Here is a 23,200-nt window from a genome sequence, read left to right on the forward strand (position 1 = left end):
AAGGAAATACCTGTGAAGTGGTCCCCGTGGGGTGATGGTCTCGGGCAAATAGTCCACCAGCGGGGCCCAGCAGCCTCCATTTACAGGCATGGGAAGAGGCTGAGGTCTGTTACTCTCCAATACACTTATTAACCAGGCCGCATATGGAGGCAGAGGGTCATCTGTCAACACACACATAAAAAATAAGAAGTAATGGATAATGTACAGTCAGTCGATATCGCAAAATGAATGCCAAAAGGGTGATCAGGACTCATGTCTTATGATAATAAGCAACTGACTAAATTTTCCCGCTTATTACATGGTTACTTGCTGAATAAATAAATTGACATTTAATATTGATTTCGGTTGAGAAGAAAACAACAATGGAGAGATATACGAGAGACAAAACTAAATAAAATATTTGACAATCCAATCCACAGTTTGCAGGTGGAATATATATTCATTTAAATCATTTTGTTTTTTGTTAGTCACATTCAAGTCCTTGTTTCCTGAATAAACTGACTAATTTTCCATCAAAAGGGAGGAACTTCATTTGAGCATTCAGTGTGAGTCGAGTCAGAACACACCATCCAAACAGCCAATCATTTATCTCTATTAAAGCTGCCGTCATGCCGTCTGTCCTTCAGCTGTCATGACAGGTATGCAGGCAGGCCACAAACTGGCAGCTCCCATGCCGAACACGCAAACATGATTGCACAATTTGTTTGCATTCACATACACGAGAACACACAAATGCTTGTAGGCGCACAGACACACCCGTATCAAACTTTTAATACAGAATTTCTTAAAACAAGACTTTGGTATATGGGTTTTTTAAATACTTGAAATACTTTGAGGAATTTGACATTTAACAATAATTATGAATGCTGTTATGACCTCATTAATTGAGAGACTACATGAAATATTTGTTTGTATAGAAATTCACACCGCAGGACCATGTAAAATGAACAAGTGAAAGCAAAAAGTTGCCTAAAACGAGTGAAAAACCTTTCCCTAAACATCTATATACATTTTTACCAAAAATGTGATGAAGATAAAAAGGCGTTATGTGCCAACTACCCATATACATTATGTGTCAAATCCGGTAAAGCTTACAGTATGTACAGTTATAAACAGTTGAAAATCTACAGCCATAGAGCAATGAGAATAAAAGTATCCTCAGCCATATCTATCAAAGTGTGAATTGACAGTTGTGAACCACCAGTTGCTCTGTTTCAGTAATCAGGGGGAATATTGACAGTAACCTATGAAGAATTGAGGTGCAGACAGGGCTCATTGTACTACAGTGTCAATCATAAATCTGTTCCCCTGAACCCATTCAATGTACAGGTCAGTGGTATTGTTCATTATGGACATACTTTTCTCCTCATCGTAAGAACCTCCTGAGCTGTTGCTATAACGTGATTCCAGGCGGTTATGAGCCCGGGCTGCATTGCTCAACCTATGGAAACATATGTAAGCACAAAACACAAGTTAGAGAACATACAATTTACATACAAATTTAAAGTGCATATTAAATGTCCATGTATACAATGGCTGTGTTTGAAAACCTAGTGAGATTTCTACCTAGACAGCATTTTTGGCCATCAAAGGCATCTATGATACCCAAAAATGCTACCTAGGAAGAAATCACACCAGGTTTTCAAACATATTCTAAATGTGGAAAGCAATGCAATACGCACCTTTCTTCATTCTCTCTGACTATCTTTGCCTCATCTGTGTCCTGGAAATTCTCCTGTCCGGGCACTATCGTGTTACTGCTAGACGTTGTGCCTTTGCAAATAAATAAATAATATAACTAAATACTATATGTTTTATTATGGAATACGCTGCATTATATATAACCTGTAAAATAATCACTTGAGTAATCATGGTAATTCTAACTGGGCATCACCTAAGTGAGGTATCTTAGTCTCACCTGAGGCCACAACAGAGGTCTTGTTGCTGGCAGCGAAGCGATAGAATGGTGGGTTGTCACAGTGCAGGACTACTGGGTTTACCGGGTCTGTCTGCTGAAGCTCAAAGAGCAGCTCCTCCATGGTTTGAATGGTGTTGTTCCGGCATAGATATATCACCACTTTCTTAATCTGGAAACAGGAAGATATTGACAAATTTAGTCCATTATGAAGTCCTAATACAATGTAACAACTGAAAACTGCAGCTCTGATAGGTTGAGTGTGTCTGTGAAAGTGTGTCCTTACATATGGCAGCAGTGTGGTGTCACTGCTAACTCCACACAAGCTTATAAGGAACTGCAGAGTAATTCTCAGGTTGTTGCTCCATTTGTCATTGGTCACTAGAGCGTTCCATGTGTTCTCCATCTCAGGACCAGGGACCTCATCTCCATACTGATGAGACATAGAAAACAACATATTTTCCAACCTTATTCTAAAAGTTTGAGGCATAGTAAGTTTTTTGGCATAAAAAGTCATAAATCAGTTTCGCACAATAATTTTCCATCAACTATCTGACTCTAAATTAAACAGACTGTTTAATTTAACCATACCTTAAAGAATTGTATATGTAACTGACCTCTATTAGTACTGGCTAGTCAGTAGGTTGTTTGAACTAGACGACTAGATGATGCTAAGGATAATAATGTATAATTAGGCTCCGTTATTGTCACGATTCCCTTGTTGTCTGCCCTGTGTTTCACTAGTCTTTGTCTCAAACTCCTATTCCCTTTGTAAAAAACTACACTTCCCATGATTCCCGGCCCTCATCACTGCCAGCCCTGTGTCATTGTGCTCACCTGATCGTCGTTTGTCATCATTATGTCTCCTGTGTATTTAAACCCTGCTGTTTCTCCATTCCCCTGTCGATTGTCGATGTTTATGGATGCTTGTTTCCGTGTTCTGTGATGTTTATCCTGCCTGTTAAACCATTGTATGTTTTCCGTGTTTTTGTTGTATTTTCCCCATTGCGGGTGTTTCCTTTGTTTTGGTTTTGTCTATTTAGTTTTCACCCTGTCCAATAAAGTTAACCCTGCAATTAGATCATCGCCCCTCGTCTGCCTTCCTGCTCATCGTAACAGTTATGGTCATGTAACCCCGATCAGACATGTTTCAGTGGGATATGTACGGACGCTAAGTACAGCACTTCAACATGGTAACTAACAGATATTCAACAAATAAATAGGATAAATAAATATAACATCTTATTGCACAAAACAAAGTAAGAGAAGTAAGAAATAAGACAGGCTCCAATAAATAACAGCACAAAATCGCTTACGCAGAATGACACGCCTCAATGTAAACAGACAACTTTGGAGTGTCAGGGCGATCCTCGCTGCCCACTCAAAAGTGCAAAACTGCAAGATAATATTGCATGTAGACATCTAGTTCACAACATCAAGCAGTTTAACTTTTTTAATGGCAACTATTAATTTAAGCAGTGTCAGACAGAATCAGCAAAATATTTTCCAATGTTCGTCACAATTACTGGAGCATTACTCACAGCAGAGGATACAATATTTGACAATGATTGTCTTGTAATGTGTTGTTTATGCAGCTCTTTGATGGCTGTAATGGCAGTGGTGCATAAATGGACCAAACTTAAAAGCATTAAATAGATTAAACTTCTTTCAGAAGGTTTTACTGTGCTGACTAATATTCACTTTTATGCACAGCAAGTTACCATCACAAAAAAAACATTCTCTAAAAAGTTAACACATCCCTAATTTAAATGCAGTACTCATCCAAGTTTATTTTACAGGACGTGATCTCTCACATACTAACCTTGAAACATCTCAGAACATCATGCATAAATAAATTATCATTACTGCAAAGATAACAAATTACGGCTCAGCTCTCTATAGTGCAATGCTTCTAACCTTTGCAGTCATGAACATTAGGTTGTTTAGGACCAGTGAGGTGGCCTGTAGAGAGCCCCAGCCATTGCCCTTGAGCCTGTGGGTGATTCCCAGGCTGTCAGCCTGCTCTCTGGCCTCTTCCTCTGGGGTGCATGGGCTGGAGGTTGGAGGGAGCAGCCCTGTGTCCATCAGCTCTATGTTGTTCAGCCATGGCAGCAGGTAGGTCAACATGATCTGTCTTCCATTAGGATGAGTGGTGGAGAACCTCTGGCTGACCTCTGCATGCATGTGTACATGAATGTGCATGTGTGTATTGGATAAAAATGGATAAATAGTTGAATAAGTTGTATGGCAGCACAGTAATAGACCAGACTCATTCTTTTGCTTGTAGGTGTTTGATGGCTGTTGGTAGGGTAACAGTTTGGTGGCAGATCAAATCATCTGGTTAAGAGGCATCCATTGTAAAGCATGAATAAGTGTATAACACAAACAGACACACCCTACCTGAGAAGAGAGGCAAGGTGAGTTCAGGATACATGCAGGCCAGCTGGTTTGAGAGCTGGGAGAGAGAGACACTGTATAATGGTGGTAAAGGACCATGTGTGCCATACAGGATGTTTCCTGTTTTCTGCCCCACAATCCTCTTTGAGTAAACAGACAACTTTGTCTCCAAAACCTGAGTGAAACACATAATAAAATGTGTTTTCTGTGTCTCAGTGTCATAATTGTAAGCTGTAATAAGAGATTTATGTCTTCCACATAAACCAATGTGGAACTATGTAATGTTAACTATAAAAAATAAACGCTTGATTTAAATATTCTGAATTAAGAGTTGACCTTTATGATTAAATATTTTACCCTAGATCAATTGTAATCTGTTTCTGGACAAAAGAAACAAGCCTCACATTATGTATTTTTGAGGTCAGGTACCTGCATGAGTTGCATGGATATCTCATAAATCTCTCTGCTGGTGTCAGACGACTTAAAAAGCACTAGGTTCAAAAGCGTCACAATGTCACATGGATAATTCCTGAAATAAAGAAAGAACCAGAGGTAATATTGAGATTTTAAACCTGATTTTCATTCTACGATTTGCTGTTTAACAACAGGTATTATGGTGATGATCATGATGATTTGTTTCTCATACCTGCTACCACACACAGTGGCAATAGCCTTGAAGCATCCTGAAGCGAGCTGGTATGATCCAGTGAAGCAGCGATCCACAGCCCAGTTAAAGAGATTGACCTGATCTGGGTTCAGTTCCAAGAGCAAAATGACAACCTCACAGCCCAGACGATGCACCTGCAGTCCAGTGGACAGAAGTGTAAACTCAAATATTGGTGTAAATAATTATGAAAAAATATATCAAGTATTTTAATTGTCCTTTCACATAATGTTGGGACAATTAAAGTTATCCCAAACTTGATATTCAACTTTAATTACACATTTAAAATAATAAAATAAGCAGAGCTGTCAAAACTAACACGTTAACGCATGCAAGTTTAAAGTTTAAAAAAGTGAAACGTTTTTCTTATTCCTGATTAAAGCATTTACTGTTAATAAAGCATAAACCAGCATATACACTGGTCAGAAAAGGGGGAACCCGGAGTCATAACACTGACGCACACGCCACAAAACACGCACATAACAGCCGTGTTAGTGATTAAATTGTGGGGAAAGGACCTCTTAACACTGTTTGTTGTACAAAACAAGCCCAGATGGGACTTGTGATACAACTAGGGCTGAAACGATTAGTCGACATCGACAACGTCGACAATAAAAAATTGTTTACAAAAATGTTTGTTGTCGAATAGTTGTTTGATCTCATTTAATGTAACATGAGACACTTTAAACTCTAACAACAAGACCAGCACTGCAGCTCGCGTCTGACTGAGGAGAGGAAAAATTACACAGATCACAGTCCAGATGCACTCTAAACTTTCCAAACAGCTTCAGGTGATGTAGATATAGATGTATGAGGGAATTATAATGCAAAAATACATAGTAAGTAAATACAGAAGCACTCTCATTCTGGAATAAGCAGAGCCAGATCTGCTGCTCCGCTGAAGCAAAACTTGTATGTCAAGCATCTTTAAAGGAAACACCCCGGAGTTACATCTTAAATGCAGTTATATTTAATGCGTTATAGCTTTATTAAAGTTCAAATAATATGGAAGCAGATCATGTAAATAACTACAAACTCTGAAACTGGCATTTTCTGTGTGGTCGGTGCCTCTTCTATGAGTTGCGCGAATGTCCTGATCTGAGGGGGAGAGACTGAAACTGCACCCGGCTGATGCACACTCTGTTGCGGGGACGCTCATCCCTCGAGCGCGCATGCTTGCTGCAGCTAGATTATAATGTATTGGCTTGCGACTTATTGAATCATAATATATGTCACTGTGCATTTTTTATTGTGAAGAAAATTGGCAATACACAGCTTTATTAAAACGAGAAAGTGTTTTTTGTGTGTGAGTTAAGGATGGATTGAAGTGAACAGAAAGGTGAGAGAGGGAAGTCTTTACCCATTATACACTGCAACAACATGTTTTTGATTTGTTTTTGTTTTGGCTTGTTTTCCAATATAAATATCTAAACCTCATTTAAAACAACGTACATTTTTAGCAGCTATACTGCAGAAGAAAATATTGTTATCTGAGAATGTTGAATATAATATTAAAAATACAAATATTTTAAAATATCTAAAAATCCTTTAAAAAATACACATTCACTTGAGAAGCAGCATATAAGATATTTAGACTTGCTTTTAGAGAATAGATCTTGAATAGAAGTATATTTTGTCTTTACTGCACTCGCAGAAGTATAACTAAGTAAAAAATACACTTACTGTAGATTTAAGATACATTCTCTTAAAGCAAGTCAAAATATCTTATATGTTGCTTCTCAATTAAATATATTTGTTTTAAGGATTTTTAGACATTTTTAAATGGAAAACAAGACAAAAACACTTGATAACAAAAGGATTTTTTTGCAGTGAATTTCTTTACTGAATTACCCCTTTAATTCAGTGAATGTCATTTAGAGGTGTTTTTAAAAGATGATTTTTTTTCCCCTCTTTATTTTTAGTAAGCACATTTAATATAACCTTTTTAATCAGGACACAAGCAGAATAATCGGTTAAATACTAATGATTAATCATTGCAATTATCGCCGAAGAGTCGAATAATCGTTCTAATAATCATTAGATTAATTGAAATTAAAACTGTTGAACATCACCACGGATCAGTAAATGAATACAGTTGAGACAGGAACCATTCCAGAAATAAATACAGTGACAGCTTGCTTACCCGGAGATCATGGCAGGCCAAGATATTGTCCAGCCACTTGTAGAGGTATCCATCAGTAGAAAGGCCCACGTTATCGAACACAGGGCCACAACATAATACCGCTGACATAGCCTGGAACAAACCATACACATGTACAAATCTTACACAAGTGTGTATTTTTTCTCAAAATAAATCACATATACCATATGACACACACAAAAGCTGCTTCCTATTTTGCAACTGGCTTTAAAAGTAATACAAGCAATAAAGGTAAGACAAGAGTGTCCTATTGAATGATTTCTTAATATACCGGTAGGCATAGCCTTATTTTAGTTTATCCAATTTTTATTAATAGAAAAGTACAGGTCAGGAAACAATGGAGAGAATGGAAATTGCCAAATAACAAACCACTAGACCACAAGTCCAACAGGCATAACCTTATAAAATAATCATTTATACTGAGCCAAAGCGCATGGCAGAATTTCTATAGTTATTTTTAAACTGTCAAAATCCTGAAGTGGAACAATTGAGCCTGTGATGCAAACCTGGCCATTGCTGACTGAAATTATAGACTCCTCTTAAAGCTTAAACACAATTCTTCTCTCTAATAGTCCTGATCCTTGATGACACACACAAAATGGGCTTTTCACATCGTGTACTAAAAAAGCTAAAGCATCTGGCACCTGCCAATTCCATGCCTGTTTAGACAATAGAGTGCAGTTAGCTTGGGGAATTTTCCGCAAGACACTCGCCAGTTGTTAATTGAGCATTCCCGTACTTTCCAGATTGGATTTCAGAGGTTTCCACTTGATTTAGCACAAATGACTGTGTCGTTTCTTCCTTCCACTGACATGAGACAACTGGCTGCACTTAACTGAACTGTGATGATGATTTCTCACAAATTCTTATCTTTTTTTTTTTTTTTTACTTCCCCTGTGCTCTTAAATTAAGAGACATACTGTATGTTTATGCCAAGAATGAGGGAATAAAGGACCATTCATTCGAGGATGTGACTTACTATGTTCCATCTTTCATTCCTTAATGGTAATACTACTGTATGTGACCTCATATAATAGGTTTCTGCAGAAAGTGCCCATGAAACGATCCCTTATTATACCGATACTGTGAGGTTTACCTTCAAAGCACAGTACTGGTAGCGTGTGATCTGGTGGTTGCGATCACTATAGCGGTCCAGGGGTGTAAACATGACACTGAAAGGTCCAGCCCACTGGCTAAATAGAATGAAGAGGTGATGCCTCAGGCTCTGCTGGGAAAAGAGTAGCCGCCTGTTGTGGACTAATGACAAACACATGAATGAGACTTTGGAGAACAAACACCACTACATAGAGATTTGTTTGTTTTTATTCGTATGTATGTATGTATGTATGTATGTATGTATGTATCTATCTATCTATCCATCCATCCATCCATCCATCCATCCACCCGCCCATCCATCCATCCATCCATCAATCCATCTTTCAGCATGGTACATTTTTCCATTATGTAAGCATGATTTTATAACTGACTGGTAAAATAAACATCCCTTTTAATGGGTATAAGCTGTCATTTTTTTCATATAAGTGCAGACCATTAGTCAAGTACTTTGATTCATATTTTTCCCATACATTTAAAGATGTCACTGCAAATGAACATCCCTGCTTCACAACCAGCATTACATCTGAGACAGGCTAGCTAGCACAGGCTGCTTGCCATCGGGACGTGTGTGAGAAGGGATGTTGTGCTTTGCTGGTTAGAGGGCCCTTGGTCAGTCAGCACGTATTAATCAGAGCTAGCACAGTTCTATTCATAGCTCTGCTCAGGGCCCTTAATAAGTGACTCACCCACTGTTAAGCCTTTGAAAAGTCGGCATGTTTGGATAACCTTAGACTCTAAAAAACTGTGTAACATTGTCTTTATTATATCAACTACAATACCTCACTTTCTTTAATTAAAGGGCACCTATTATGCCCTTTTTCACAAGATGTAATTTAAAACTTTGGTGTCCCCAGAATGTTTCTGTGAAGTTTCAGCTTAAAATACCCTACAGATAATTTATTATACCATGTTGAAAATGCCAATTTTTGGGTGGAAATAAAAACTAGCTGTTTTTGTGTGTGTCTTTAAATGCAAATGAGCTAGTGCTCCCCGCCCCGCATCCAGAATAGGGCAGAGTTTTAACATCTCTGCTTCGGATAACTAGACATGATAAGCAATATGACTGACAGCAAATATAGTGGTGTTCAGCCCTATATGTTTGAACCGGAGTCAGATAATGATGAGGGAGAGACCAGGAAGTTTCCGAAAGTTTATTTGATAAATGTATTTATTTGTTGTAGAGTTTTTCAGCAGTTTTGCAACGATGGATGAGCAACACACACACACAAATTCTGTAATAACGTCCTCTATGGGCTATAAGGAAACAACACACACAAACAAACATGTCGGTCGACAGTGTCCATCAACAGTCGTGGGCAGGGATTGTACAGAGTGATGTCACTTTGTACAGAATTGGCAAACAACTTGATCTGAGACAGTGCTTATGATTAATGGGGATTTTATCATTATAAGGTGGTTGTGTACACACACTGCCAACACACATTTATGTTCAAACACCATTAAAAAGTGAATTTTGAATAATAGGTCCCTTTCTTTCATTACTAGAGAATTTTAAGCATTCAAAGTATACTGGAAAAGATAGTACTGAGATGCTAATGAAAATCAAAAGTTAATAGTTCACCCAAAAATGAAAGTTCTCTCATTATTAACTCACCCTCGTATGACTTCTATGGACCACAGAAGAAGATATTTTCATAGATGTATGATGTGTTTATCTCCAAAAAATACCATATGAACCAAGTGGTTTAATCTATCTTCTGAAGCACTTCGATTGGTTTTGGGTGAAAAACAGACCAAAATCTGTTTAAAAATGTTTCACTATATATCTTGTCATCAGCAGTCTCCTTGGCACATTCATAAGAGAAGCTTAATTATACTTCCTTGTGCTTGACGCTTTTGAGATTACACGTTTTGGACCACATTGGCTTGCATTGCATGGAGAGAAACACATCATACAACTATAAAAATAAAGTTTGTTTGTGTTCCGCAGAGGAAAGAAATTCATACAAGTTTGAGATGGCAAAAGAGGGAGTAAATGATGAGAGAATTATCATTTTGGGGAACATTCTGCCTTCACAAAAGGAAATATTTAGCAGTCACCATTGACTTTCATTTATGGAAAAATTATGCAATGCAAGAGAATGGTGACCGAGGCTGTTATTGTGCTTAACATGTCCTTTTCAAGGTGGAGAAGAAGTCATATGAGTTTGGAATAACATGAGGGTGAGTAAATGATGACATGATTTTAATTTTTGAATGAACTATTCATGAAAAATGAGGAAAGTTCCATGTTCTTAATGCACAGTGTTTGGCAGTCTTACTTGGAACACACTGGATGAGGTTGGCCACCATTCCACTGAAATGAGCTCTCATGTCTTTCAAAATGTCCAGCTCTTTGTCATTCTCGGCTTCTAAGAGCATTCGAGTCAGATCCACATACTCCAGGAAGAGGGCTCCTAGAGCCAGAGAATCTCTTTCCAAAGCCCCATTAGTACTACAAAGAGGAAAATACAGATTTAAGTAGGTGGAGAAGGGATTTTATTTTCCTTTCCTTACTATTACAACACAGGTCAGGGACTCAATTAATTGTAAACGAAGATCAGTTAAAAAAGTTAAACACAAGATTTAACTACTTAAGAACACAAAACTAGTCTGAGATCAGCAGAAAAGTTCACCTGTCACTGATGACCCCTGAGTCAGCCAGTAGCTCAAAGATACGCAGCAGCTGCAGTCGGAGCAGATCTCTCCGCTCTCTACGCTTCTTATTCTAGAGAGAGAGAGAGAGAGAGAGAGAGAGAGAGAGAGAGAGAGAGAGAGAGAGAGAGAGAGAGAGAGAGAGAGAGAGAGAGAGAGAGAGAGAGATTTCCTTAAATGAAAAGAGTAAATATATTGTGTCTACTGGTCAGCTTAACCTTTTCTCCATAAATATTACAAACTCGCCATACCAATGACAAAATATGTATTATTTATTTTTGTATTTTAATTTTTGCCTCTTTATGAGAAAGACACATTGAAGAGGGATAAAGACATTATGGAGAGGGTGAATGGGTGAAACACAATGCAGGCCAGTTTCGAACCTGCATCACCCACATGAGCACAACTCCAATGCACAACATGGATCCAACAATGCACATTCTGGGTTCTCACCTCAGGCCTTCTCTCCAGTGCTTCTTTCATTAAAGGATGAAGCTCTTCCACCAGCTCCCTAATCAAAAAGATAACATATATTGTACATAACCGTCATTAGAAACCCTCTGACAGTGTTGAAGCAATGCAAATATTTTATCAGTAAAAGAGCAGCAGATTAGAAACCATTATGATACTGCTGTCTTTGTAGTTTATAGACATGTAGAGAAGACAGCATGACTGCTTTAGAACAGCTATGAATTTGCCCAGGTTTAGAAAATATATAAATACATCAATACATATGGCTATGAAAAGCTACAGATGTTTTGGGGAAATTATGCTAAATAGGATAAGAATGAGTAAGAGGTATTACCTGAACACAAGGGAATTTGTTCGCCCAAAGCCGAGGACCAGAGACTCAGTGATCTCTAAACTCTCAGATCTCATGAGAGGAACCAGCTGCTTCAAGAGCCAAGCTACTGAGGGTGTACCTATCACCTGATAAAAAACAAACACACACACACTTTCAGTGACACAAACACTTTTCTGAATTATGACAGACTATCCTTAGAAATCCCCTACAGTGGAGGACATACCTTGTTGTCATAAGTGACGCTACCATCAGGTGTGGTAGCCATGATCTCAGGCGTGGAGGCTCTCAGGTGACCCGGACTCATGATGCTGGGTTTGGCAACACCCAGGCACAGTATCAAGTAATTTCTCCATAGTGTCACATAGCCATCAGCTGGACCTGGCGTATTGGTCTTTTTGGCATAAACTGGACTACTGCAGGGGTGTACCACAGAAAGGTAAGCTTTTCCCTCTGAGAATGTATGCTGTTTTCACCCAAAATTACTTCAAAATCCAATTAAACCAAAATTGCCATTTTGTGGTTTTTAGTTGCATTGGCTGTATTGGCAATTAATATCAAATGGAATAAACCATTTGATATGAAACCTGTGCTTGTGAAGAGATTTTATAAGCATAAAGATGAAACAGTAGGAAGACTTACTTTGGGTCAACGAGGGGCATGAGAAGCTGTAGGCGTGTGAAAGTGTAGGGCCATGCATAGCTGAGCGCTGTGGAGCAGTGCTTGGGGAGGTGCTCAGGCCTAAGGAAGCTATACAGGCAGAGCACCCAGGGGTCCTTCAACGAGTGGGCAAAGATCCACACATGAGAGGGGCTCTTTACGTCATAGTGGCTGTTAACCAGGCGGGCATTCCACTCCACCAGCCACTGCAGATCCACGTGATGACTCATGGGCAGGGTGGCCTTTTATAAAAAATATTTGGTTTTAATAGTTGCACTTACAGAACAGTGCAAGACTTGGAATGGGTTCAAAATAATGCATGAGTGTTAAGAATATTTACAGCTATGCATTTGTGAATAAATTCTATAAAAGCTCTGTGGCTAAAAGCACAAATCAATTTTATGCAAGTGATGTCAACACCACTGAGACACATACACAGTTACACACATTAACATCTGGATATACACAGATAAACACATCCACAGCTTTAAAGGGGAATGCTTACGGAGTCTGAAACAGCCACATGAACAAAACTGTCCAGCACACTGGGGGCCAACTGGTCCATAACCTCAATCATGGGCTTATCATCATCCTGACAGTAGAACAACACAACAGTCATAAGGTTGTGTGTTAGATATGTTTCTGTTACACTAACAAATCTAGTATTAATTAGTATTGCACCTGATACTAATCGACAGCATGTGCATGTATATTTATGATTAATCTACTTGTTCACACTCTATTCTATTGTATTCTGTCTTGTTCTATTCTATTGTCTTTTTTGTTCTGTTCTGCTCTATTTGGATCTATCTTGTCTTTTCTATTCTATTCTATTTTGTTATGTCTTGTTATGCTTTACCCTATTCTATTCTGTCTTTTTTTGCTCTTTTCTATTCTATTACTTTACTACTATTGTGTTCTAATCTATTCTGCCTTGCTCTGCTTTATTCTATTCTATTCTTTCAATCGACTAAATGTGCATGCATGTTAATGATGAATCCAGTTGCTCACATGACACAATTCTATTCAATTCTATTTCTATTTTGTTCTGTTCTTCTATGTTCTGTTCTATTCTATTCCATTGCATGTATGTTAATTATTAAACCAGTTGTTAATATTACTTTATTCTATTCTATTCTATTCTATTCTATTCTATTCTATTCTATTCCAATCAACTACATGTGCATGTACTGTATGTTAATGATGAATCCAGTTGCTCACATTACATAATTCTATTCAATTTCTATTTTGTTCTCTATATCTGTTCTGTTCCATTGCATGTATGTTAATGATGAATCCAGTTGTTCACATGACATTATTCTACTCTGTGCAAATCAACTACACGTGCATGTATGTTAATGATGAATCCAGTTGCTCACATGACATAATTCTGTTCTGTTCTATTACATTATATTCAGACTTGTTCTTTTCTGGTCTAATCTATTATTGTACAACTAATCTATTAATCGATTCTGCTATCTTTTTTATCTGTTCTGCTCTATTCTATTCTGTCTTGTTCTGTTCTATTCCACTCGATTCAGATCTGTCTTGATCAATTCTATTCTGTCTTTTTCTGCACTATTCCCTTCCTTTCTATTCTATTCTGTCTTGTTTTATTTTGTTTTACTCAATTGTGTTTTGTTTTGTTTCACTGGCACAATCTGCAACAGTCCAAGTAGTCTGTCCTACCTCGGCTTGTCCGATGGTTGTGAACAGCAAGCGTATCTCTCTGAGGATGGACACGGCCAGTTTGCGAGTGCTGGTCTGGCAGGAGCAGAGCAGCAGCAGGGCCAGACCCTCCACAGCATGCAGCACTGCGGAGTGAGGACTGCGCTCAGCCGGCAGCCTGGAGCTCCCACTGCTTTGACCTCCCATCTGAGGTGAACAAATATGTACATATACATATAATCAGATGCAGTATGTGGCTCAAAAGAAATGTTTAGGTTGGCGAAGTATAGATGGCCAGTGAATATAAACTTTGTAAAGCACCCTTTATTAATTATCTTATAATGCAGATGAAATACCTCTGCAGAGCGTTTTCCGGGCGCCTGTATCGCCAGCCTCCACTGTGAAAGGAAATGCAGCAGCAGTTTAACTGAGGAATCCTGCAGGCCCTGCTGTGTCTCCTGCACCTCACGCAGCAGGAAGTTTGTGTACCCAAACAGAACATCCTCCCGCCAATCAGAGAAGTCCAACAGCAGACTCTGAAGAGAATTCTGGGCAATGAGTCTCAGCTCATCATCCATGTGGACTGTCAGCCTGCAGAACACAAAAAGAAAAACAATCAATGGCAATAACAACTTCTTCTTTCATTCAGAAGAAGGTATACACAGGAAACAGGAAAGAAACAAGTTTGGGCTTGTGACTCTTACCTGGCCAAGAGATCGATGAGCTCAATTTTGGACAAGCCATCAGGCAGGATACGGGGGATGGCTGCAACACATGTCCGAAACAGGTCGATCTTTGGTTTTCTCTCACCCCTGACCCAAGAGAGAGAGAGAAAGAGAGGCTTGAGTTATGCAAAGTAAATATCATGATAGAAAAACATGAGCAAACAGGAAGAAGAATGAGACAGAGGGGAAAAAAAGAGAATTCAGTCTGTCTAAATAGGGTGTGCATGCTAAAGATGACTCATGAGTTTTCTGGCAGTGAGCTTTCCCTTCACCCACTCACATTAGACTGAGATAAATAATAGGCAGAGACAGGCCAAAAAACAACTTCTTACGTGATCATGTCTTCTGGCTCCTTGTTGAGCATCTGGGCATTAGTGAGCATCATGCAACGGCCCACCTCCTTATCCAGGTGTCTCAGGATGTTATCAATGGCTTTTCTGACCTGGGAGTAATACAGTGCCATACCTGCAGAGAAAGGTGGAAACAAGCCAGATTTCAATGGAGAAAAGTCAAACAAAAACAGACAAACTCAAACACATATAAATAAAGGCAGGCTAAGAGTATGTACCTATTAGCTTTGCCTCCTCCTCAGTGAGAGTTTTGCTGAGGTAGGTCTTTTTCTTCTTGAGTGTGTTTCCAGAGGGTAAAGTGGCGCCTGTGTTTGGCATGGGTGGTTCGCCATCTTTCTGCTGCAGGTTATCGGCTATGACAAGGAATGCTCTCAGAGCAATGTTCATTCTCTGTACAAACACACACACACCAAACAAATACCAGTCAATGTACAAAAAATCCTATTACACCTCCATATTTATAAGACCTTCACTAATAGTAAGATCTCAACCCAGAGTGTTAATATGGATGTATGTGTGGGCAGGTTTGGGTAATTTATGAGGAATTTTTTTTTAGCTCACAAACTGGTAATTACAAGGGTTATTATGCTATAAATGTGGTTTATGAGGACATTTGTAGTGTCCCCATGTTTCAAACCACTTAACATACTATATTTCAAACCACTAAACCTTTTTTTTTTAATGTAAAAATGCAGAACGTTTTTTGTGAGGGTTATGTTTAGGGGTAGGGTTAGGGGATATAATCTATAGTTCATACAGTATAAATTTTTATGCCTATGAAGAGTCCTCATATGGATATATATGTGTGTGTGTGTGTGTGTGTGTGTGTGTGTGTGTGTGTGTGTGTGTGTGTGCGTGTATGTATGTATGTGTGTGTGTGAGTGTGTGTGTGAGCAGGTTTAAGTGGTTTACGAGGAAAACATTTTTAGCTTACAACCTGGTAATTACAAGGGTATTATGCTATAAATGTGGTTTATGAGGACATTTCTAGTGTACCCATAATTCATATCACTTAAAAAACATACTAAACAATGTTTTATTGAAAGTGTAAAAATGCAGAAAGTTTTTGTGAGGGTTAGGTGTAGGGATTGTGTTAGGTTTAGGGGATATAATCTATAGTTTGAACAGTATAAAAATCATGGAAAGTTATCATAATGATAGGTAGACCAACATGTGTGTGTGTGTGTGTGTGTGGGGTCAGGGCATTGCAAGATCAAAGTTAAATAAAAATAAAAATAATAATAATAATTTAGGGACAACCCAGCGCTTCCCCTATTGAAAAGATGATTAATAAATAACAGAATATTTTTTAATTCTAAAAATTCTAAATATTTTCTTTTCTAGGATTTGGGTTAGTGTTAGACATTATAATTAGGTTTCTATAAAAACAATAGAATTCCTATTATATTGCTATGTAAACACGTTTGTGTAAATGTGTGATTACCTCTGGGTTTAGACTGAAAGCTTTGGGTGATTTTCCAACACTCAGCAGATCACAGATGATTTCCTTCATTGCGAAATCTAGTCTCTCCTGGAGCCAGTAGAGTATAGGGAAGATAATAATCATGAATTAATTTGCATAAAATAATACAAACTTCAGGTATTAACATCATCTCTGTGAGCATGGAGACAGTCAGGTTTGTGTTAAAATGCATTTATAGCCATCTGTGTGTGTGTCAGTTTTGAGTGTTACACCTGTGCAATAAACTGAATAATCTTGACAAAGATATTGAGAGGCATGTCTCTAGGAACCACGCTCCGTGAACCCTTGGGGAACAGTGTTGATATGATGGAGGTAAGGCGACTGGAGAGAAGGAAACGAGAGATATTAAGACATGAAGATGTCAAATTAATGGACATGATCATATTTATTACCATTACCATCAGTATTCACTAAGCTGTGTGTTTCAAGGCTTGTATGTTTCGTTTTTTCATACCTTTGTGTTCCGGTGTTGCTTTCACACTTGATTCGTATCATGTAGACCCATAGCAGTCGATAAAGAGACTCCAGTGCCACCCGAGCCATTTTATGGTCTTTATTCTGCAATAAAAGAATCCTGCTGTCACTTGATATTTTACTTTGACGTTTATAGCTTACATTCAGTGTAAGCATTGAATTTCTTTTAAATCCATGTTTTAAAATCTAAGCTATTCTTTCTTGTACATTCTTTGTGGTTCAAAAAGTGGTCTCAGAAGTGAGCAGGATCTTTTTCCTACAGGTCAAAACCTCTATTACATAACAAGTCAGCAGCTCTCAGGCTAACTGACAGAGATCGTTACAAGAAGAACATGAAGAGTAAATAGAGCAACAGCCATTAAGACACTGAGCGATAACAGAAATCAGATAATTGCCAAAGGCTTGACAGAGTGCTAAACAAAATGAAAATGACTGAGGAGGTGTATATGTGTGTAGCTCTAAAGCGATCAAGTATCTTGTTAAACTTCACTGCCTGAGGGCCTCTCTATCCTGCACACTGTTACAATACACCTCCTTTCTCAAACCCTCACTTCAGCTTCCTTCAGAAGCTTCCTTTTCACTTTTTCACAGCTAAAATTGTCATATATAAACTTAATATGTAAACGCTCGACTCGACTGCACATCCTAGCAACCTGATTCAGTGCACGTGATGCATGTCCCTTGCATTATAAACACCCACAGGAGTGGATTTCCTTTAGGGAGAATGGAGACTTCACCCACAAGCGGTGAGCCTGGTGTGGGAGAGATATGGGCAAGCTGCCCTATCTCTTTGCATCGCCCCAAATTAATCATTCACTTTCATCTGAACCATTTTCAAAAACGAAACTGTGCGAGAAAGACTCGGCGTGTGCATGATCGAGACTGAGAAGGGCCTGGCCGTTCAGCAAGCTGCAGCCAGGTATACTTGTATACTTGTTTTTGTTTTTAGAAGTCCACTGTAAAATATCAGAAGATTTTGCCCAACTTTTAATTACAGCTTGTCCACTGATTTTACGGCATGTATACATCTACATGTATCAGAGATTTATAACTGTAAAAATGTGTGTTATTAACACTATCCTCTTTCTTACTTTCTATCTTTTTCACACCCCACACACAGATACACGGGCTGGAGCTGGAGTAAAAAATGTACCATGAGATGTTAAAGCTGATGTTCAAGGCCTGTCTTGTCCTACCGGCCTCCCCTTCAACCAAACAAAACATTCCTGCGATTTTCTAGCCTCCCTCTGCATTTCATACATTTTTAGCAACTATTTGCTTGTAATTGCAGTCACTTTAAATATCTGTGCACTTGACTGATAAGCATCACTGGTGTAAAGAAACACAAATATCCCATCATGAGAACCTCTGATCAGATACAACCCCTTACACAACCCCCTTACACAAAAAAATGTGTTCTGTTGTGTTCGTTTGCACCACAATGTGATGTCTCCTGGCCGCCAATACGTGTTTTGCAGATCTCAGAGACTCACTTTGAGATTGGACAGGCAGTTGTTGAGGAAGACATGCCATCTGTTGAGAAAGACTTGCTTCTGACTCACGCACAGCAAACATGTAACCAAAGGATACAGAGCCTGAGAATGAAAAACAGCAAATCAATATTATATCTATGTTATTTATTATTTTGTAATTCCGTTTGGTGAAGGTAGTGGTGCATAAATTACACACTAGAATTATGTAATGCTGTGACTAAGCAAAGAGAGTTAATCGCAACTATTTTATAAAGCAGTTGGGCCAGTGTTACAATCACACCACTGTAGTAAGTATTTTGGGAAGTACTGTCCTGTCACAATCATTTTCCCCAGTGGCACTTCGTGACAAACTGAAGGTATGCCCTTTAAAACCGAAGCTGTGCCCTTTAATAGGGGTGTCAACATGCAGCACAAATACAAGACAGCTATTATGTATTACTGGCTTGGAACGTGTAAAATCTTGAGATTGGTTGCTATGGTAAGGCTTGAAAAACATTACAATTAGACATGGAGTATTTGAAACGTCTCCGAAAGCAAAAACATGTCAGCTATGAGCCAATTAGATGCATCACCAGCTACTGCTCACACAAGAAAGCCCAGAAAAAGTGTGAGTAAAGACAGCGAGACTTGCCAGAGAATGTTTCTTCCTGGAGGACAGGTCTAAAGTTGTGTCATAGAGGGTGTCCACGAAGTTTCTCAAACAGGGTACATTCACCTCGTTCTTCACACTCTAGAAAGATGCCACATCAAGCAAAAATGTATTACACTTTAGACAGGAAATTAGACAGGAAATTAATCAGATCAAAACCTGTTCAAAATTAAGATATTACAGCATTTGTTTGCAGAAATCACTTTATTTAATGCAATAAAATTCATACACTTTTAAATGTGGTTTAAGGGTTCTCATATTTAGGACTGTAAGTCACAGTCAGGCTTGGGGAGTAACAGAATACTTGTAACGGCATTATGTAATCAAGTTTAAAAAAAAAACCTGTGTAACTGTAATCCATTACAGTTACATAAAAACCCAACATATTCAGATTACAGTTACATCTGGTAAAAAATGGGATTACAATTTTAAATATATATATAAAAAAACAACAATATAAAATTGTAAAGACCGCTTCTTGCTTTATAGTGGTTCAGATATGATCAGATGCACCAGATCTCTTCTGGTTCTCTCTCATGACTCGCATGAATCTGGTGCCACTTATTGTCGCATGTGTAAATAACACCCATCTCACATCAACACAGCGCTCTCGAGGCAAACGTGGTCAAACCATTAAAGGGGCTGTTTCATCGCAATGTCTCCTGGAGAAATATTATAATGTTTGTGGAAATTCTTCAGTGGAGAAAAGGTCATTTTCTGACAGCATTAAAGTTCAGTGCAATTTACCTTCCAGTTGTGAAGATGCAGTGATTTTCCAAGGACCCGACATATAATTTTAAAGTATTTAAAGGCAAAACCCAAACGAATTCATATTAGCTAGGATAGTTAAAATTAGTCATAAGTATTTTGCCGTCCGTCCGTCTGTCGATTGTTTTCGCATGCAATAAAGATGGCTTGATGTTGGATATTCACAAAATACCATCTTTATTGCAGTAAGCACATATAGTGGAGAAACGACAACTCCTCCTGGCGAACAGTCCGTATTCTAGTACACGGGATGCCTACAGTCAAAACTTAAGTGTGACTTCTCATTTACATCTTAACTTACGTAAGTTGAAACTCTAAAATTGTTCTCTAAAATGCATTCATGATGTAATGACAACAGTAATTGGGATAGCATTTTTTTTAATTCTTTGTTGAAAATAAATCCAGATTGTACACATGAATACCAAATTAATTGAAAAAGTTATGAAGTTCGTAGTGGAAAGTGCAATGGATAATTCATCTGATTTTGATACTTGTTAGAAATGTATTGTTTAGAAGTTCAAAAGTATGAGTGAGGGAGAAATACTGCCAAATGTGACATTTTAAAACTCATAGAAATTAGGAATAAGTCAATCTAGACTCTTTATTTTTTTATATTAATTTTTTTATCATTCAAATCCTCCTTAAACATAAACATAGAATCACCCATAAACATTAGCTGGTGATGTTTGACTGTGGATCATGAGCAAGCAGAGGGGACTGGAGGCATTAATAATTATGATGATGATGATAATGATAAAGAAGATAGCCTGTGATCTATCTGTTGCAGTCAGAAGTTAATAAATGGTCAGTGCGAATTAGTCTACATGTTAACTGCAATACATGGCAGAATTAAACTTTGTAGTGTTTCCAAATCTGAGGTATATCCTGTCAGATTTTGTTTAATGTTAACCAAGACATAATTCAGTGCGATCTAACTGTATTTGCTTGATGAGAAAATATACAATTTTCTGTAACAGATCACCTGATTTGGTTAAAAATGCAGAGTTCTTCTATATTTTAACATATTCTGTTGTCCTAATAATGAGGCACTGTCCCTGTTTTCATGTTTTTTTCTTATATACAATAATAGCTACATTACTCAAACACAGTTCATTTGCATTCAGAAGGCATGATTAAAAGTCATCGACAACACATTGCTTTTCTCTTGTCTTTATTCACATAAGCGATCTTGAGGGAAGCAAAAAGTAACTAAAAGCAATCTGATTACATTACATTATTATAGAGGTAACTGAATTAAGTTATTGATTACATGTTAATAAGTCATCTGTATTTGTATCGGACTACATTTAAAAAGTAACCCTCCCAACCCTGGAGACTGTACATGCTTAGTATATGCTTTCTTATCAAAGTCATTTTTATTGCAAAGTTTTCAACAGTGTATTTATTCTGGCAGTGCTCACAGTAGCAGATCTTTCAGGAAGAAAACTGTACACTTACCGCTGCAACAGGGACAAGTATCTCTACGAAGAGTCCAGCCAGAGAGTGTTTAATATCCTTATCTTTCACCTCCAAGAAGTACTGAGCACACTCCTGTAAATATTACAAATATTATAACAAAAGTATTCTTTTTTAAATGCACAGAGAGAGTTTTCAATTTATCTTTGTAGATTGAACGTTTTGTATTGAAAATAAAATACAACATTTGAATAATTGCTGTGTTGTGTACCTGCATAAATTGAAAGGAGGCTTCGAAATCTTCCACCGGATACATCTTAATGCGGAAGAATTTGACCCCCATAATGAGGCTGATGGTGCTCTGGACCACATATGGGCTCTGCTCTTTCTGCCTGAGCTCCTTCAACTCTGAGATAAACTTCTTCCTTACTGCTGGAAACCTAGGGAGGATGAGAGGGTTAATATATATATATATATATTTATTTTTTTAACGGATTCCTCTTATTTTACATGGGCTAATGAGGTTAAAGAGTAAGCTGGAGATTGTTTATTTATATTTGAGGATTACAACCAAATTTGCCAGGTTTGCATGCTTAATTTAATTCTAAACTGTATGTATTGTATGAAAACAGGTTATCCATTTTATATAAATTAAATAGAAAAATACCAAATGAATGTAATCTATATCAATTTAGTCAAAAATATTCTACCCACGACAACAGTTTTAAAATAGAGCAATTACGTGAGAAAACGGCAGACTTGGCAACTCTGCTCTAAACCTACTAAAGAGTCTCATAGAGCATGGAGTCTGTGTGATAATCTGTGTGTTTGCTGGTAATATGACCATCTGCCAGGGGAATATTAAAAGCACTCTACTAAATAGTATCAAATCCTGGTAACACCATCACTCTGCACTAGTTCACACCACATGAGATCCAAATACGCTTTGAGATCAGTATCTATGCAATCACAAAACAAGATGCTAATAGCTTATAATCAGACCTACACAGAATTTGTGCATGCAGAACTTTAGGCAGAATTGGAACACTTGTCATTCACAGTTTCTGAATTTGATTATGCTTTCAGCTGCCAATACGATTGTAGTATTTTCTGCTCAATTTAACACATTGTACCATTTTTAAATCAGAATTTCCACATTTTCCTTCAAGATCAGTGAAATTAATGTTTTTTTAAATTTTGGAGATTACATTTGGTCCTGCTTAAGGCCGCGATATGCTTCTGGAGAAGTTCTTCTTCGTTCAGGGGTAAAAAGTTCTAAACAGCCGAGCAATGGTATACTATTTGCGAACATTCAGACACCTGTCACACAGCTGAGGGGGCATTTAGAAGTACATTTAAATATGAGGATGCCCAGTATACCTAACTAATGTGACATTAAATGTGTTATCAATGACTTTATGCCTATGAGTAGAATTCCCTCTAGATCAGTAAAAGATGCTTTTTAACCACCACTGAAGATATAGGGAGCCCCAAACCTAATCCTTTTCCTTAACCCTTTTGGAGTTTGCATAACCCCCTTTTGGAGTAACCCCACCCTCCAGACCCCCTCCCCCCCATTTGGAAGTCTCCAGCCAACAGCTATACCTACTTGAAAAGTTAGCCTAGACAAGCTGTTACGATCCACCAAAATGAACGCAAAAAACCCTTTTTGGCCAGGTTTTGTTTTAAATTACATCACACCCGTTCCTTCTTCGATTTTGAATGAAGAATATCTGGGCCTTAATGGACTGGTGCTTATTTATTCAACAACTAAAGAGTGGAAAACATGAAATTTGTGTGATAT

The 23,200-nt window shown here is 38.0% G+C and overlaps 1 protein-coding gene across 1 annotated transcript in view; it reads right to left on the reverse strand.

The window, feature by feature from the left end:
• Window positions 1–23,200, reverse strand: part of LOC127636583 (protein furry homolog) — an 82,161-nt gene that overhangs the window by 24,974 nt on the left and 33,987 nt on the right. The window contains exons 8-37 of the mRNA XM_052117205.1: window positions 21,668–21,836; window positions 21,439–21,531; window positions 19,195–19,293; window positions 18,564–18,665; window positions 17,051–17,154; window positions 16,809–16,917; window positions 16,558–16,644; window positions 15,332–15,503; window positions 15,096–15,228; window positions 14,743–14,850; window positions 14,395–14,629; window positions 14,060–14,245; window positions 12,876–12,962; window positions 12,353–12,612; window positions 11,937–12,126; window positions 11,714–11,838; window positions 11,362–11,419; window positions 10,890–10,981; window positions 10,536–10,708; window positions 8,234–8,394; window positions 7,120–7,230; window positions 4,959–5,113; window positions 4,742–4,841; window positions 4,316–4,487; window positions 3,833–4,089; window positions 2,202–2,348; window positions 1,919–2,087; window positions 1,683–1,773; window positions 1,359–1,441; window positions 11–161 (exon numbers count right to left, since the gene is read on the reverse strand). Coding sequence (XP_051973165.1) covers window positions 11–161; window positions 1,359–1,441; window positions 1,683–1,773; window positions 1,919–2,087; window positions 2,202–2,348; window positions 3,833–4,089; window positions 4,316–4,487; window positions 4,742–4,841; window positions 4,959–5,113; window positions 7,120–7,230; window positions 8,234–8,394; window positions 10,536–10,708; window positions 10,890–10,981; window positions 11,362–11,419; window positions 11,714–11,838; window positions 11,937–12,126; window positions 12,353–12,612; window positions 12,876–12,962; window positions 14,060–14,245; window positions 14,395–14,629; window positions 14,743–14,850; window positions 15,096–15,228; window positions 15,332–15,503; window positions 16,558–16,644; window positions 16,809–16,917; window positions 17,051–17,154; window positions 18,564–18,665; window positions 19,195–19,293; window positions 21,439–21,531; window positions 21,668–21,836 — 4,179 coding nt within the window. The remainder of the gene's footprint in view (window positions 1–10; window positions 162–1,358; window positions 1,442–1,682; window positions 1,774–1,918; window positions 2,088–2,201; window positions 2,349–3,832; window positions 4,090–4,315; window positions 4,488–4,741; window positions 4,842–4,958; window positions 5,114–7,119; window positions 7,231–8,233; window positions 8,395–10,535; window positions 10,709–10,889; window positions 10,982–11,361; window positions 11,420–11,713; window positions 11,839–11,936; window positions 12,127–12,352; window positions 12,613–12,875; window positions 12,963–14,059; window positions 14,246–14,394; window positions 14,630–14,742; window positions 14,851–15,095; window positions 15,229–15,331; window positions 15,504–16,557; window positions 16,645–16,808; window positions 16,918–17,050; window positions 17,155–18,563; window positions 18,666–19,194; window positions 19,294–21,438; window positions 21,532–21,667; window positions 21,837–23,200) is intronic.

Source organism: Xyrauchen texanus, chromosome 44 (assembly GCF_025860055.1).
Source record: "Xyrauchen texanus isolate HMW12.3.18 chromosome 44, RBS_HiC_50CHRs, whole genome shotgun sequence".
Taxonomy (NCBI): domain Eukaryota; kingdom Metazoa; phylum Chordata; class Actinopteri; order Cypriniformes; family Catostomidae; genus Xyrauchen; species Xyrauchen texanus.